Source organism: Pinus tabuliformis, chromosome 1_2 (genome assembly GCF_031772625.1).
Source record: "Pinus tabuliformis cultivar Carrire ecotype Pingquan chromosome 1_2, CPIR1, whole genome shotgun sequence".
NCBI classification, from domain to species: Eukaryota; Viridiplantae; Streptophyta; class Pinopsida; order Pinales; family Pinaceae; genus Pinus; species Pinus tabuliformis.
In genome coordinates, this window is record NC_142298.1 from 257,585,446 (window position 1) to 257,600,578 (window position 15,133).

The 15,133-nt window shown below is 41.8% G+C and overlaps 1 protein-coding gene across 1 annotated transcript in view; it reads right to left on the reverse strand.

Annotated features, from left to right (window-relative positions):
• LOC149205346 (phosphoglucan phosphatase LSF1, chloroplastic) overlaps positions 1–15,133 on the reverse strand; it is a 449,301-nt gene that overhangs the window by 176,494 nt on the left and 257,674 nt on the right. The window contains exon 7 of the mRNA XM_089395011.1: positions 1,923–2,034. Coding sequence (XP_089251137.1) covers positions 1,923–2,034 — 112 coding nt within the window. The remainder of the gene's footprint in view (positions 1–1,922; positions 2,035–15,133) is intronic.

A 15,133-nucleotide genomic window follows, 5' to 3' on the forward strand; every position in this document is an offset into this window, starting at 1 on the left:
AATTAGCCATGGTAAATTAGGAATATTTCACTGATAAGTATTCATGGAGATATGAATTTATTTGTGTTATGGGACAATTCGTCAAGGTCGGCCAGCAACCAAATTGCCCCAACTTGTGCTCAATGTTTTAGCATAAAAAGAGGTGGCTTGCTAGTCATTTGCACACACACTCTTCTTGTAATCTCTTCCTCTCCACTTGTCTTTGGGTTTTGGTGGGAGGAGAGATCCTAAGAGAATACACTGCCCTAAGAGGAGCTGCCCTAGATGCTGCCATGGGAAAGAAGGATCTACACTACCCTAAGATGAAGATGCCCTAGCTCTACGCTGTCATGGAGAAGACATGCCCTAGATCTAGGACACAATCAAGCAGGTGACTAGAATATGTTGGTTGCAATAGCCCTCAACGCTGAGATGAAGCTGCCCTAAACACAGTCATGGTGAAGACCTTAACGCTGTCCATAAAAGATCTACACGCTGCCTTATCTAGGCCCTAAAAGAGATCCCTTAAACGCTGTTCTAGGCCGCAGTTTGAGGAGGGTTTTCATGTGCCCTAACTGCTGTGAGTGCAAGCCCTAGCTGCAGTCCTATTGGGAGGACTATAGGCTTAACCCATCCCTAGATAAGGAGAAGAGATAGCGCAGTCCTAGGGGATCTCTAGCCGTCAAAGAGAGTAACCAGACGCTGCCTAAACACTGTCCTAGTGGCGACATAACAGCAGAGAATGAAGGGATCTAAACCACAGCCTCTGAAGGCCCTAATGCTGCCATAAGAGATGACCCTAAAGAAATCAAGGAGATGACCTTAACGCTGTAAATAAAAGGCATAACGCAGTCCATGGAGAGGCCTTGACACAGGCAAGAAGACACCCTAGTCTCAGCTCTCATGACTGTGCAGAAATAAGAGGAAGACATTGCTGTTCAAGGGTAAAGATAGCTGGGTTGTCAACCTTACTTGCTGCTGGGCTAGGCCGTAGGCCATAGCCAGCAGCATAGAGGACTGAAGTTTGATATGTCAACTTGCTTAGGTACAGCACAATGGATGCAATGTCAGGTGCAGCACATGATGTAATGAGATGCAGCATGGTTGTATTGTCAACATGTGCAGCAGTTGGATGCAGTATGGTTGTATTGACAGTATGTTTGGATGCAGCATTCTTGTATGGATGCAGCATAGTATGGTGCAGCACAATGATACAGCATGGTAATGATGGGCACGGATGTCTAGCAACAGCACGATGCATTGCAGCAGCTTGTTGATGATGGGTACAACATGATGATGAGGTACTGCTCAGTGATGGGACCAACATAGTGATGAAGTGTAGCATAGCAGATGTGTGCAGCACAAGTGTAACAAAGTGCAGCACAGTGATGATGAATGCTGCAATGAGATGCAGCATAATGGGTACAGTGAGGTGCAGCATGATGATAAGGTGCAGTAGTATGATGAGTGCAGCATAGTAATGAGGTCCAACATGATGATTGGGTGTAGCATGGTGATGGAGTCACCTTGTAGGATCAGTTGAAGCAGTATGTCTTCACCGGAGTTCAGATCAGCTACCTCATGTGTTATCTTCATAAAGAAGATCTCTGCTCTTATCTTGTCAAGTCAAAGTGTTGACTTCTGATGTATATGTACTATCTCTCTCTCTGCTGAACTATTGAAGAATATATAAGAAGAATTGATCAAGGGTTTCTCCACATTGGGGTTTGTCCCTGGCTGGCGCCACATCTTGTGTCCTCTTGTCTTGGCTTGTTTTCTGATGTTTACGTTTATGTTCTATCTGCAATTTACTATCACGCTGATGTGATTGCTAATCTGGAATTGATATTGAGCTTAATGAAAAAATTGAAATAAATTGCTTTAAGCATAGAACATACCCAAAAATTAACAATCTTTGCACACATGAAATATAATAATCTTACCTCTCGACAGCCATGGTTCCAAATAAATTGCGCTGCATGTGTTGGAGGTCCTTTGTGATTTCCTTCAACAGCCATCGCGATAACATCCCAGGTTGCCCAAACAAGAGCTGGCCTGAATGAAATAAGCACTGCATGTTTGTCATTCAGGTTAAGAATATTGTGTCCAGCACTATCTAGCATATCTGATATCTGAAAATTATCTTAAATTGACATTTAAATGAACAAGGACGAAACACTACCAGAAATTATTTTCTCTAAATTAGTCGATGCTTTTATAATGAATGTCAAATAAAACTCCTGATAGTAGAATATGAGAATTTGGATCTATTGATGGCATAAATCAAATACAGTTAACCATAGTAGAATAATTGGAAGCATTATTTTCTTCGTTTCTTTGGGATCATGATTTGTCAGCATTAAAGATGAGCAGCAAATGAAGAATGGAAAAATCATGGAAGCCAAAATATTAGGAACAATCATCAAGTATATATTGATGATTAAGATAGTATACTAATTAGCAGAATAGAGAGTACTAATGTTTCTTTGGAGAAAAAGCAGATCAAGGATTGACTAGGACATATTTTGCTCAAACTCCTTAAAACCATAGCTGTGTATTGTGTGTTATGACCATTGTTAGCCCTCAAGGCTAACAAGTGTGATTTTACTCACACATGGGTCATTTTTCGTGTTGGTTCTATGTGCGTTTAAGGTGGTGCTTATTTCTTTTTTTGTTTGAACCCTGCAGATGGTGGCCATGGTTGGTTACCTTTTTCACGGTTAGACAAACTAGAAGAGTAGATCAGCATATCAGTAAGAACCTGTTGATTTATGCTTTTCTGTTGTCCTCATAGCACTGCTGCTAAAAAATTTTTAGGAAAGCATGTAATGAAATTTGTATAGGATAAGTCGCAGCAGCTCTGAAGGAGATGCATTTCTCCAGATTACTTGAGAAGCAATATAGACAGTTATTTCCAGCATGATTCAGGTTTTTATAATGCCAAAAGATCTGTTTCTGTCTTCCCTTGAGAATCACCAGTTTCACACTGTATTGCAGACTTATAACATGATTAACACTGAAAGAGAAAATTATTCCACATCTGTTCATCAACATGATCGCTCATATAAGAAGACATTTTCAGATTTGGTTGCAGACCTAAGAAGGAAAGCTACAGAGGAATTCTTAGTAGTTTAACAATGAGGGCTTTGAATTTTGTTTCCCGAGGGTACTGCAGCATATAGACCAGCATCAGTCTCAAGGAAAACTCTTATCAAAAAGGGATTTTATCCCAGATTCATGGCATACATTTGTAACAGGAATGTATGATTTTATGACCTGCACATAATATAAGATCATAAACCACCAGTTTTGAAACTCAGAAAGGGCACATATCAGACAGTGAAGAAACTCTTCAGCTGTAATATCCCTTGATATTATTTGTCTAAATTTTTCAGAAATTTGCTTTAGAAAAATATACCATGAATTTCTTTCCAAGAGGCAAAATAAAATTTGCACAATTTCACACGATAGAAATTACCAACATTTCAAATAAATTTGCAAATGCAAAAACCCATAAATTAGAAAGATGCTGCAAATCCAGCTATATATTATTAATGGAATTCTCTTGAGGAAATCTACATAACTATTCATAGCAAAACCTGGGGAATATCTCTTGAAAAATATGGCCCTTGATCCTTGCTAATTTGGACTCCCAATAGTCTTAAGAAAATCCTCAGCCTCAACACAACCCATGCCTCCTTAACAATTAGAACTCGGCCCTCTTTACTGAGCAACTCAGCCTGCAATTTGACCTCCCAAAACCTTGTCAATTTCAGCCTCTTGGATTGATTATTTTTCTCTCTTCCTGCTGATGTGATCCAGCCTCGACATTAGGATTCGATTTGGGCCCTCACCTAATGAAATTTGGCCCCATCTGAAAGATAGAAGCTTGTTCCTCCAATACAATCAATAAGCTGAAATTTCAACAATTCAACCTAAGAACTTGTCCCCCCCTATCACAAGAATTCATCCCACATAGATTGATGGCAAATTAACCAACTTGACCTTCAACAATTTCACTCCTTCAGGAACTGGCAACTTGCACCATTGAATTCAGATTTCAATGGATGGTGTTGCTGCCTAATCCACACCTTGGGTTACGTGGAAGAAAATCTTTAATCCACTAAGTGTGGCTTTGGGGGCAAGTCTCAAATTGAGTTGCTGTCACTCAAACTCGACTCCTTCATCTAGGCTAACTCCTAGCGAAACCAAGGGGGGTAGACACTAAGAAGAAAAGCTAAAGCTAAATAAGCTATTAGCAGTGATAAATGAATTATTCTAGTAGTTTTTTATTTAATTACCAAAAGCATGAAATGACAACATATAACTTATAGTCATACAAGTAAACCATTCATAAACAAAAAACATGTAATGATAGTAGAGACCAGCGTCAGAAAAGAAATACTTGCATGAAAAGTAAATGCGGGCAAATGGAGTCATGGCCCAAAAATGTTGTCACGGATGTTTTGAGTTGTGCTCTTAGTTAATTTCATTAATTTAAATTTTCACTTGGATTATTAGTGAGTGAAAAATGGAGAACCGGGTATGTGACTGTTGATTGCAAATATATATGTATATATATATTCTAATGTTTGTTTCCTCTTTCACTTTTATACTTCGAATGGGATTGAGAAAGTCACTCAAAGATCCAACGGGAAGAAGCTTAGCTTCAATGACTATTCCCCTGATTTCACAAGGCAACATTCTTTCCCCCAAACTTAATATAAATGGTTAAGAGGGCCTCCCTATTAGACTATTCAACCAAGGAAAGTATTCTCTAAATCATGCCAAGGTTCAAGCTTTGTTAATTTTCCACTGTTTTCCGCTATTACAATCACTTAGCCCAATCTTTTTCTTCAATTAGCAATCAAATTCAATCGTTCAATGATAAATAGCAATTGTAGATAGAATAGTAAATGAAAAATACAATAGAAGACAATCAAGAGCAATAACAAGAGACATAATATTTGGTCAAAGACTAGGGAGAATCCCCACAAGGGGAAAAACCCTTTCAAATTCTTCTTCTATTAGATTGTCATCAAATGTTCAGCAGAGAGATACAATGATTCAATTCATCAACAAAAGAATCAAAGGCAATTCTTTGACTATCTAAGAGATCAACCAACCAATATCCAATATATGAGCTTTGTTGTCACTCAAATTGTACACCAGAATGCGACAACACTAAGAGTAGGCGTTGTCACTCTGATCCTTGCCCTCTCCATTTAAGTTGTCTCCTAAATGCAGCGTAAGCGGGGTAGTCCCTGTGGATGAGATGATCAAAAACTTGTTGGGAACCAACAAGTCCAGCAGACATGATTGAATGACCTAGCATGTGATATTCCTACTTAGTCTTTCACTAAGTGAATATCGAATTTTGCTCAATTTTGGCGTATTGCATTGTTTCACTTAGGAGAAGTGGGCCTAGGGGACCCACATTTGATTTTTGGCATGAGAAGCACCCCAACATTAGAGTTAGATGGAAAGATTGCGGCTTTGGTGGAGTGTGGGGGCCACCACAAAGGATTTTCGACCCACATGGAGAGTACGCTCTCATTGGTGCGAAATAGGTGAGGGAAATTCGATGTGGGCCCACATGGGCAGCCTTGGAGGAAAATCGACAAAAGGAAGGAGGGGCTCTCATTTTGCTCATCATCTATCATTTTCAGAATTTGTCTTTTGACAAGAGCATGCTTGAGCAGTGAGCCAAGTCTGCGTGTGTTGTTCAGTACATCAGGTGTTTACGAGGGAAATCCCAACCCTTGCTTCGGTGGACTTCGAGTGCCAGCCCAAGGAGGAAGTTCTACTTCATCTCAGTTCGTAACAACAACACGGAGTCGAGTTACGACAGCAGTAAGTTGAGTTCCAGTAGCAAGGAGAGTAACAGCAGTGCAGGGATTGCGCAATCATAGCTTGAGGCACTCCAGGAAGTTGTGGAGATAGGGGAGTTTACGGAGGAAAGTAGGAGGGAAGGCTTGGCAAGCCTTCTAACAGGGATTTCAGGCATTTTCAGAGCATTCAGCAGCAGAATTTTCAGGAGAGTCGAAATACCCAGCAGGAGAGCCAGCGAAGCCCAAGAAGGTCGAAATTTCGAGGTCAAGCTTTGGCCAAACCCTTCGTGGGTTATTCCAGGTTTCTTGTGTAGAGGTCGAGATTAAATTCCTAGAATTTTCTGAGAAGTGGGGAAGGCACTAACATCAAATCATTTCAGGCAGCAACACCTTTCTGGGTATTGATAGCGCAACTCTTGGGCAGGATGAGTAGTAGGTTGGAGGAGGGTGTCCATTGTTCATTTTGGGCTTTTGCTAACTTGCCTAGAGCAAACCCAAGTGCACACATTCCAGCACCTCATTGTACACCTCTTTCCATTTAATAAAATGAGTAGACAATGCAATTGAATGTCAATTTTGTGGTCTGATGGTTTGTTTTAATTTCATGGTGTGTTTGTCTATTTCGCTTTGCATATTTACTGTTCATTTTCCCTTAGGGATATTACATAGCAAATTAGGTTAAAATTAAACGGCAAGAGAGATTATTAAGCACAATGTGATTAGATTCTTTAAGATTATGAATAAAACACCAGTGCCTTTGAGTTAATTACTCCACAATACAGATTAATGCTCCAAGGTACCAAATGAATAGTTGTTCCGGAATGCAAATTCTATCCTAAACAAAGTGCATGATCTAGATCTAATGTGTGACGCAGGATCTTGGTTAATTTTAATTAGATGCCTTATCTAGATGAATCCTTCTTCTCAATTCTTTTGGAACTAGTCTCGAACGCAAGTTGTAGAGAGAAGCCAAAAGGAAGGAAGCTAAGGCCTAATTTGTTGGAAAATCATTAAGGCAGAAAGATTTTCTTTATATTGATAATTACTTGTGATATTATTATGTTTTCTTATGTTCTTCTTTTATCTTTAGTTCATCAAGCAATTACCAAAACAATAACACGAAGATCACAGAGACCGAATGTAGGCAGACAACCAAGGCAAAACCCCTATCTAGGGGAAATCCCAATCAACAAATCTTCCTTTAATAATTTCACGAGATGATCCAAGACTCCTTGACCTATACACAGACTTCCTCCAATCACCAAGTCAGTGTAATATCCCCAATATTGATTTTCAGCATTAGAGATGAGTTTGGGGAGAGAATGCAATTCCGGCACGAGGACTTAGGAGGAAAAGAGAATATTGAGCTCTTGTGGAAAGTGGGGAAATTAACAAAGAGAAATTCGACCCAAGGAGGAAACTCGCACTCTTGGAAGAGCGAGGAAAGAGAAAGGAGTTCGAATTAGGGGGGAGAGAGAGAGAAAGAGAGAGGGGACCACAAGGAGAGAAGAAACCACGTATTATAAATAGAGCAAGAGGCACTCATTTTGGTCATTCATTCATCTATTCATAAACTTGTCTTTGACATAGCACGCTTGAGCGGAAGCCAAGTCTACAAGTGTTGTTTAGCACACAAGTGTCTTCGAGCGGAGATTTCAACCCTTGCTTCGATGGACTTCGAGTGCCAGCGCAAGGAGGGAGTTCCATCCTTTTCCGATTGTTTCAACAGTGGGAGTGCGAGTTTGTGTGGAGGACACACTAGCAGCAGCGTAGGGACTGCGTAATGCTTGGAGGAGACACACTTGGGAGTTGAGGAGTGAAGGGAGTTTGGGCCTAAAACTTGAGGTGGAGTCCAGGGAAGTGTTTTGGGGCCTTTTCCAGCATTTTTGCGAAGCAGCAAACACAACATTTGCTACAAGTTACATCTTCTGCTTGTGGAGGAGGGCCAAGCATTTGGCGTCAATTTTGGAGCGTCAAAACTAGGACAAACCCTTTCTGAGTTTTTTTGGATTTTTTACAAGGGCCTCAGAAATAATTTGGTAGAATTTTCTAGACAGATTTGTGGGGACAAACAGGGGTCCCAATTCAGCCAACAACTAGAGGAGCTAGGGGAAATTTGGGTCAAAATTCCGAGGTGAACATTTGGCCAATTCCTTCATGGTTTTTTGTGGGTTTTTGGTAGATAGGCCGAGGTTAATTTCCCAAAATTTTCTGAGCACCAGAGGAGGCCCTAGCGACTATTATTTGTAGCTAGCTGTGCAATTTTCACTAGGACAATGCAGAGTTTGTTGGGGACATACATATCGCATGTTAGAGCAGCTGATTTAATCACCTAGATATTGTTAGCTTGCCTTGAGCACACCCAGGTGCATGCTTTCTGATTTTACCTTTGGACTCAACAATTATATTAATAAAATGGCATAGCACAACGTAGTTTATGGAGATTTTTGGTTGTTTGATGTGCTACAAATTTTTGTATATGTTTTTACTATGTTTCTTTGTTTATCATTCTAAATTTCCATTAAGAATATTACAGTGGTACCAGAGCCATAACTTGGCTCAGCTTGTGGGAAACCCTTCATTCTATGACAAGACTAGAATTTAAAAAAAAAACACTAAGAAATCATGGGATCCAAAAGAAGGCTAGAATCAAACAACATGGTGGTAACCTTAAATGCGCTGATTAGGATGCAACAAATGATGATTGATGTCGGGGAGAAGTTGATTCATTCCGCAATTCGGAATCCAGACATGATTGCAACTGATGTGGAGTTATTGGGAGCAAACTGGAGGGCATACCAATCATTGGGTCATGGAATTCAAGCGTCCCTCTCTTTTTGGGAGTTCTATGAACTAAGAGGCATGCACAAACCAATGGAGATTCAGTGGAATTTTGCAGGGATGATGAGGAGGATTAAGGAAGAAGACGACAGAGTAGTTCAAGGAGCCATGGTTGGCAAGGAGACAGTTGAGCATACACCCATTGATGAGATGCCATCCATTGTTGAGGTATCCATTGATGAGGTATCTCGGGTTGTGACCGAGTTCTCAAGTGATAGTAGCGCACCACAGGTTGATGAGGTGCCGGGAGACATCTCCATTGTTGATGAAGAGCCAATAGGTACAGAGGCATCCATATCTATGACAGGGTTATCAGACGACAATCACCTACAGCAGACTAGCAAGCATGTCTTGCATGTTGGGTTGTCTATGGAGGAGTGATTGGAGATGCATGTCGAGCCCATGATGGAGGAGGATGTGCAACCATCCTTTGGGCTAGCCATTGATGAGCGGCAGCATAGACACCACATGTTGGGATTTCAGCACAGTTCGCTTCAGAGGCACACTGACAGGATCTACAACGTCATCAGCCCATCCCTACGCATTGGATTGAGAGAGGCAGAATTGTCTAGACATACCAAAGGGGATGACCAAGTTAGCAGCACTATTGGGTCACCTTTGCCCATTGGAGAGAGAAAGACAAAACTACCTAGTCAGATCTCATGTGTTAACCTGGGTAGCAGGATAAGACGATCAGACTTGCACAGGGTGCAGCATCCGCATGTTGGGGTTGTTCTATGTGCAGGAGTTTGTGCATTAGATCTCTCTCTTGGGGTTGGATGGTGAGAGATTCTGAGTTGGTACCCTATGGAGTGGACTATGGAGATGGTGCTCGATGTGGGTGTAGCTCAGTAGGAACTTCTAGGCAATCGGGATACCGGCAACACAAATTGGCACTGGGCTTCGAGTGGGACTTCCTATCATTTCCCGAGTATGCCAGTTGGCTACAACCTGGATGGTACAGTTGACCTAGCAGTTGAGCATGCATATTCACTAGGGGAGTCTCGATCAGCAACAGCGGCCAATTAGTTTATGGACAAACTCCTTTGGTTGTGTTGGTATGATGTTTCTACACGTGATCACGAGGTGATCAACATACTCGAGCAAGACTTTGTCAAAAGAAGTGGCATTGTCAGGCCACTAGATGGTGCCTTGTATGAAGCTGGGGACTCTTCACTTTTGTGTGGGGCACAAAGGATGCAGAGGAGCAGCGCAATGGTAGCATCACTGTTGACACAGAGAGATTCACTTCTCAAATCCCTCAGGGGGGATTTGGAGTGAAGATCCATTCTTCGATGGGTATAGTGACACGATGGTGGAGGTGATGATACCGATCAGGTGTGGGTCGACACATAGAGACACAGTTGTAGGCCATCACATCCAGGGATGTGTGGGAGCATCTAGTATTAAGCAGTAAACTGAAGGTGGACATGGAGATGCAGGGTGGTGTACCATAGTGTGTTGGATCACGTTGTGGATTAGGAGTTCCTTACATCACATTCAGTACATGTAGGGAGTGACTGGTGCCTTGACGCAAATAGGACGCAGGGCAGTACAAGATGGTATAGCCTTAGCCAAGGTTATCCAGTGGCATACAGGATAGGCTGTGGCTTACAGTGGCATGTCGAAGAGTATAGCCATACTTGGTGGTATGCGGTGATACATGAAGCAGCATAGCAGACTCTTGGAGCGTTGGCCCCACGGAGACTTATGGATCGGGGTATTGCCTGTCCAATTGGATGCAGCTCACCTAGGATCGATGGGGACATTGTTGAGAATGTGGGGACACCATGTTTAGCAGAGACAGGGCTTCATGGGAGTTATCAGTAGATCTGAGGCAGAGAGAGTCTCGTCCGTAGGATCACGCTTGAGCATTCCGGCAAACTTTTGATCATACCCTTTGTGACATACCCGCCCATCATCATCCAATGTTGCATACAGTCACAGAGCGTTTGGTTGTTTTCCCTTGACACTCTCCATTTAGGCAACTGTACCTGGGTGGCTCAGGCTACACAGTTGGATGAGACACCATGTGTCATGAGCCCGGAGGAGACTCTCCAATTGAGACCCTTGGTAGGTGCACGAGTTGCCGGATACAGGCTTAGGGATGACATGGTTGATAGCCGAGGTAGCATATGTTCCACCCTTGAACTCACAGTTGAGGGACAATGGATGGTAGACATCGTCTTCAGGAGGGTACCCAGACTCCGAACAGTGTCCAAGTGTATCGTCAGGAGTTGGGATAGCGGATTTCTCTGCATGGTCAGGCAGAAATAGGGCAAGTTTGCATGAGTGGGACATGTTACCCACCATTTTGTGGGCGATATCCCCAAGAGTAATCTTTTCTCCATAATGAGCCTCAGTCGGTAGCCAGCAGCCCCTTGGTGCCTCCTGCTAGCTCCTTGTGCCATTTCTTTGCTACCTGAGCCAACCATATGGTCCCTCACCCACCTGTATTGATCCTATGTTTGAAGTGGGCCTCTCGAATCTAAAGGTATGTCTTGTCATTTGATAATTGAGTATTGGGTTTATTTATCATGAATACTTCTAGGTATGGATTGATGGAGGGATTTGGCAAAAAGAGTGGGCTTAGTTTCTACTCTTTTCTCCTTGATCTCTTTTGGTTGTTACCCTTGAATATTAGTCCTGTGGGATCTCCTCTATTTGACCATTTGGTTCTAGGGTGGTACTACTTGGGAAACCCCGACTTTGGGTAAGTGGTCCTGCTCCTTTACCCGCATACATTACTCCCTTCCCACCCATTATACCCCATTCATCATTTCTCCCACCTAGGCTCACATTCCCATATTTTGGGTCCACATAGGGCTAGCCTCCCTATCCCCTTGCCCCCACCTGGGGTTAGGCCTAGAATGATGCCCCGGAGGTTGAAGCAACTAAAAAAAGAAGAAAAAGCATAATTGGCCACATTTAACAGGGAATTGTACCACAAAATGCAAAAGATGGTTGGGACAAAAATAATTAGCACGTGGGCAAAAGCTAATACATGAGCTCTACTCCAATCCATGGCCATCACCCTAGTTCCATAGGCCCTAGATGAGCCTCCATTATCATTCAGGAACCCATGATTGTCCCAACCCTTGGAAGGCAGTGAACTGCCCTACCTTGAAGGGGGTAATCACTGCTATATCTTACACAGCATGCTCTTGTCCTTTGAGCCTCGAGCAATTAATTAAAGAAAATTCATAAAAGGAAAAAGGCATATAAAGAACGGTAAAAACCAAGCCCGGGGCACCTCATGTACCACAACTGCTCCCTCCTGTACACTACATACCCAGGTGTGGGCTTCCCCTTATCTAGCTATCCCTATGCCTCGTTATGTGGCCCAGGACTGCCCCTCTCATTCCCTATTCCATCTCACTTATTTGTCACTTTCTACCCCCATTAGAGGGTTGTACCTTGGACATACTATCCCCTTTAAGCGCTGAAACTAGTGTGGAAAAAGTCTCGAAAAAATCGGGATTTATTCCTAAAATTATGATTTTTTGGGCAAAAGGATTAAATCAGGTGACTTTTTGGCGATTTTTTCATAAACGAAAAAATCGCGATTTTATCGAAATAATCCCGATTTAATCGCGAGTCGATGGAAAAAATCGGCATGAATTTTTTTTCGTGGATAAAGAGCCGCAAAGGGTGATTTCAGTTTAGTTTTTGCTGTGCGTTTTCATTGTTCGCTGTTTTGGCTGCTATGGAGAATCGAGAGAACGAGGGTTACATTCCAAATTCGCAAATCCAACTTCCATTTGCAACTGCCATTGCGTGGAGAGGAGCCGGCAAGGTATGTAAATTGTGACCTCGTTGATAGCATTTGCCAAGTATTCAACATTGCCGGTAGTAACACCTGCATATTGTTTTAAAAAGAAGCCACTTAAAAACATTTTAGCTGTAACAAGAGGCAACATATTAAGCATAAAGAACAAAGGAGGAGCAATGTAATAACTTAAAACACTCCCAAATTACCAAGTCCATTACAATACATGCCCATGCCCTAGATGATAACTTATATTCTTATCATTTCCTGAGGTACATTTGATTATTTCCAAAACAAAACAAAACAAGAAAACAAAAAACCAGTGTCTTACAGTGCTAATTCAAGAGCAGAGGTTAAGGAGTATTCGTACCTCCCTATCTTAATATATAACCCTGAAGCTTATCACTGTAATCTATGAGAGGAGTCGTTCTATTGAACTTTGAACTTGGGCAGGGATTTTATTGACAGCAGCCTAGTCTTGCAAAAGGGGTTAATTGTCAGCAGTAAGGGTTTCACAGTTAGTTGTCTCATCATCATGCAGCAGTAAGGGTTTCATCCACATATCATCTTACAGCAGTCTAGCAGTAAGGAGTACATTGTCTTATTATTGAAGTTCTGCAGTCAATGGTTTCTTCATTTGCAGTAAGGGCTTTATTATCATGATACCAAGAGAGAGGTATAGAAAGTTAGAAACCCAACTATTGATTTGCACTTTTAAAAGTGCTACCGCTGCCAGCATCGAACTCTGCACAAACTTATCCACAGCAATCTGCATCCCATGCCAGTAAACGTACCTCTACCAATTAGCCAGATTTATTCACAGTAATTATTTAAATAAATTCAAGAAAAAACTTATGATAACCAATTAATTTTTAATTCAAAAGCAAATTTTCTTTGATGATTATGGCAAATCAACAAAAGTCTATTCAATAAGTTCTGCCATCCATCTTAAAATACCTGAAGGAAGACTTCATTTATTTCATCCACATATTTTAAAGGGTTATTAAATAACCAAGCAACCTGTCCCTGTTAAATCCATTGTTTTCTTTAAAAAAAATCTCTTCTTCTTACAGTGACATTTTGTTTTGTCATTAAATTGATGGATCATTGCTACTATTTTGATGGATCATTGCTAATTTAATTTGTTTCAATTTTTTTGTGCCCAGGTTTAAACTTTAAATTCAAACTCAAAGTTTAAAACAAAATGCCAAGGATTTTGGATGCTATGTGGGAGTTTGGTGAGCCTAATATTACACCCGAAACTTGGGGGGTCAATAGAATGTATTTGACTTGCAAGTTGTGTGGCAAGCATATGTCAGGAGGCATCAACAGATTAAAATTCCATTTGGGGCAAATTCCAGGGAAAAATATTGAACTTTGCTCAAAAACAACTCCAGAAATCATCCGACGGGCCATTCAATCATTGATGGATAAAGAGGACGGAAAAGACACCAGGGCAGCACTAAGAAACCAACTTGTAGGGGGCTCAAGAGTGGGGGGAATTGAGAGTGGCAGTGCTTCTACAACAGCATCACCTTCCTCACCCATGGGTACTCATCCTTCTATCTCATCTTTTTTTGTTCCTAGAACAACAGCTGGTTCACAACCTGTGATCAAATCATCAATGAAAAACAGGAAAAGGCAAAAGCTGACAGGTTGGTTAGTAGGTGTCTTCTATGGAGTGATGTTCCTTTCAACATTGCCAAGACAAACCCATTCTACCAGCCTATGTTTGATGTTGTTGCTGTCGTTGGCCCGAGGTACAAAGCCCCCACCTTTGCAGAGTTGAGAGGGCCTCTTCTTCAAGATGAAAAGACTGATTGCACTGCTAGATTGGCAGAGTTTAAGGCATCATGGGAACACACTGGATGCACAGTCATGTCAGATGGTTGGACTGACCAGAAGGGTAGGACCCTTCTTAACTTCTTGGTTAGTTGTCCCAAGGGGACAATGTTTATGAAATCTGTTGATGCATCTGCACACATTAAAGATACACGTACATTATGCGAGTTGTTGGACTTCTTCATTCAAGAAGTAGGCCCACGCAATGTTGTCCAAGTCATAACGGAAAACGCTGCAAATTATGTTGCAGCTAGCAAGATGCTTATGGAGAGGTATCCTAACTTGTTTTGGACACCTTGCGTTGCTCATTGCATTGACTTGATGTTGGAGGATATAGGTAAGATTCCTATTGTGAGGGATATTGTTGAATCATCCAAGAGCATAACAAAATTTATATATAATCATTCATCTGTGCTTAGCTTGATGAGAAGATTCACCAAAAACAAAGAGTTGGTGTGGCTTGCCATTACACGATTTGCCACTACTTTCATATCTCTTCAGTCTCTGTTGAATTCTATGTGGGAGGTGAAGAGCATGTTTCTCTCAGCGGATTGGCGTTCTTTAGCTATTAGCCGCAAACCGGAGGGAGAGGGCATATGCAGACTAGTTTCATATGATCAGAGCTTTTGGGCAGGAGTAGAGGAGGTGTGTGCCATTTCAGAACCTTTGGTAAAGGTTCTTCGGTTGGTTGATGGAGACAAGCCCGCAATGGGCTACTTGTATGAGGCCATGGATAGGGCCAAAGAAGCCATTCATGCTTGTTATGCAAATAAGAGAGACGAGGGGTTAGAAAAACAACAGGTCATATGGAGAGTGATTGATCAGCGATGGAACAATACCCTCCATCGCCCCATTCATGCTGCAGGTGTCT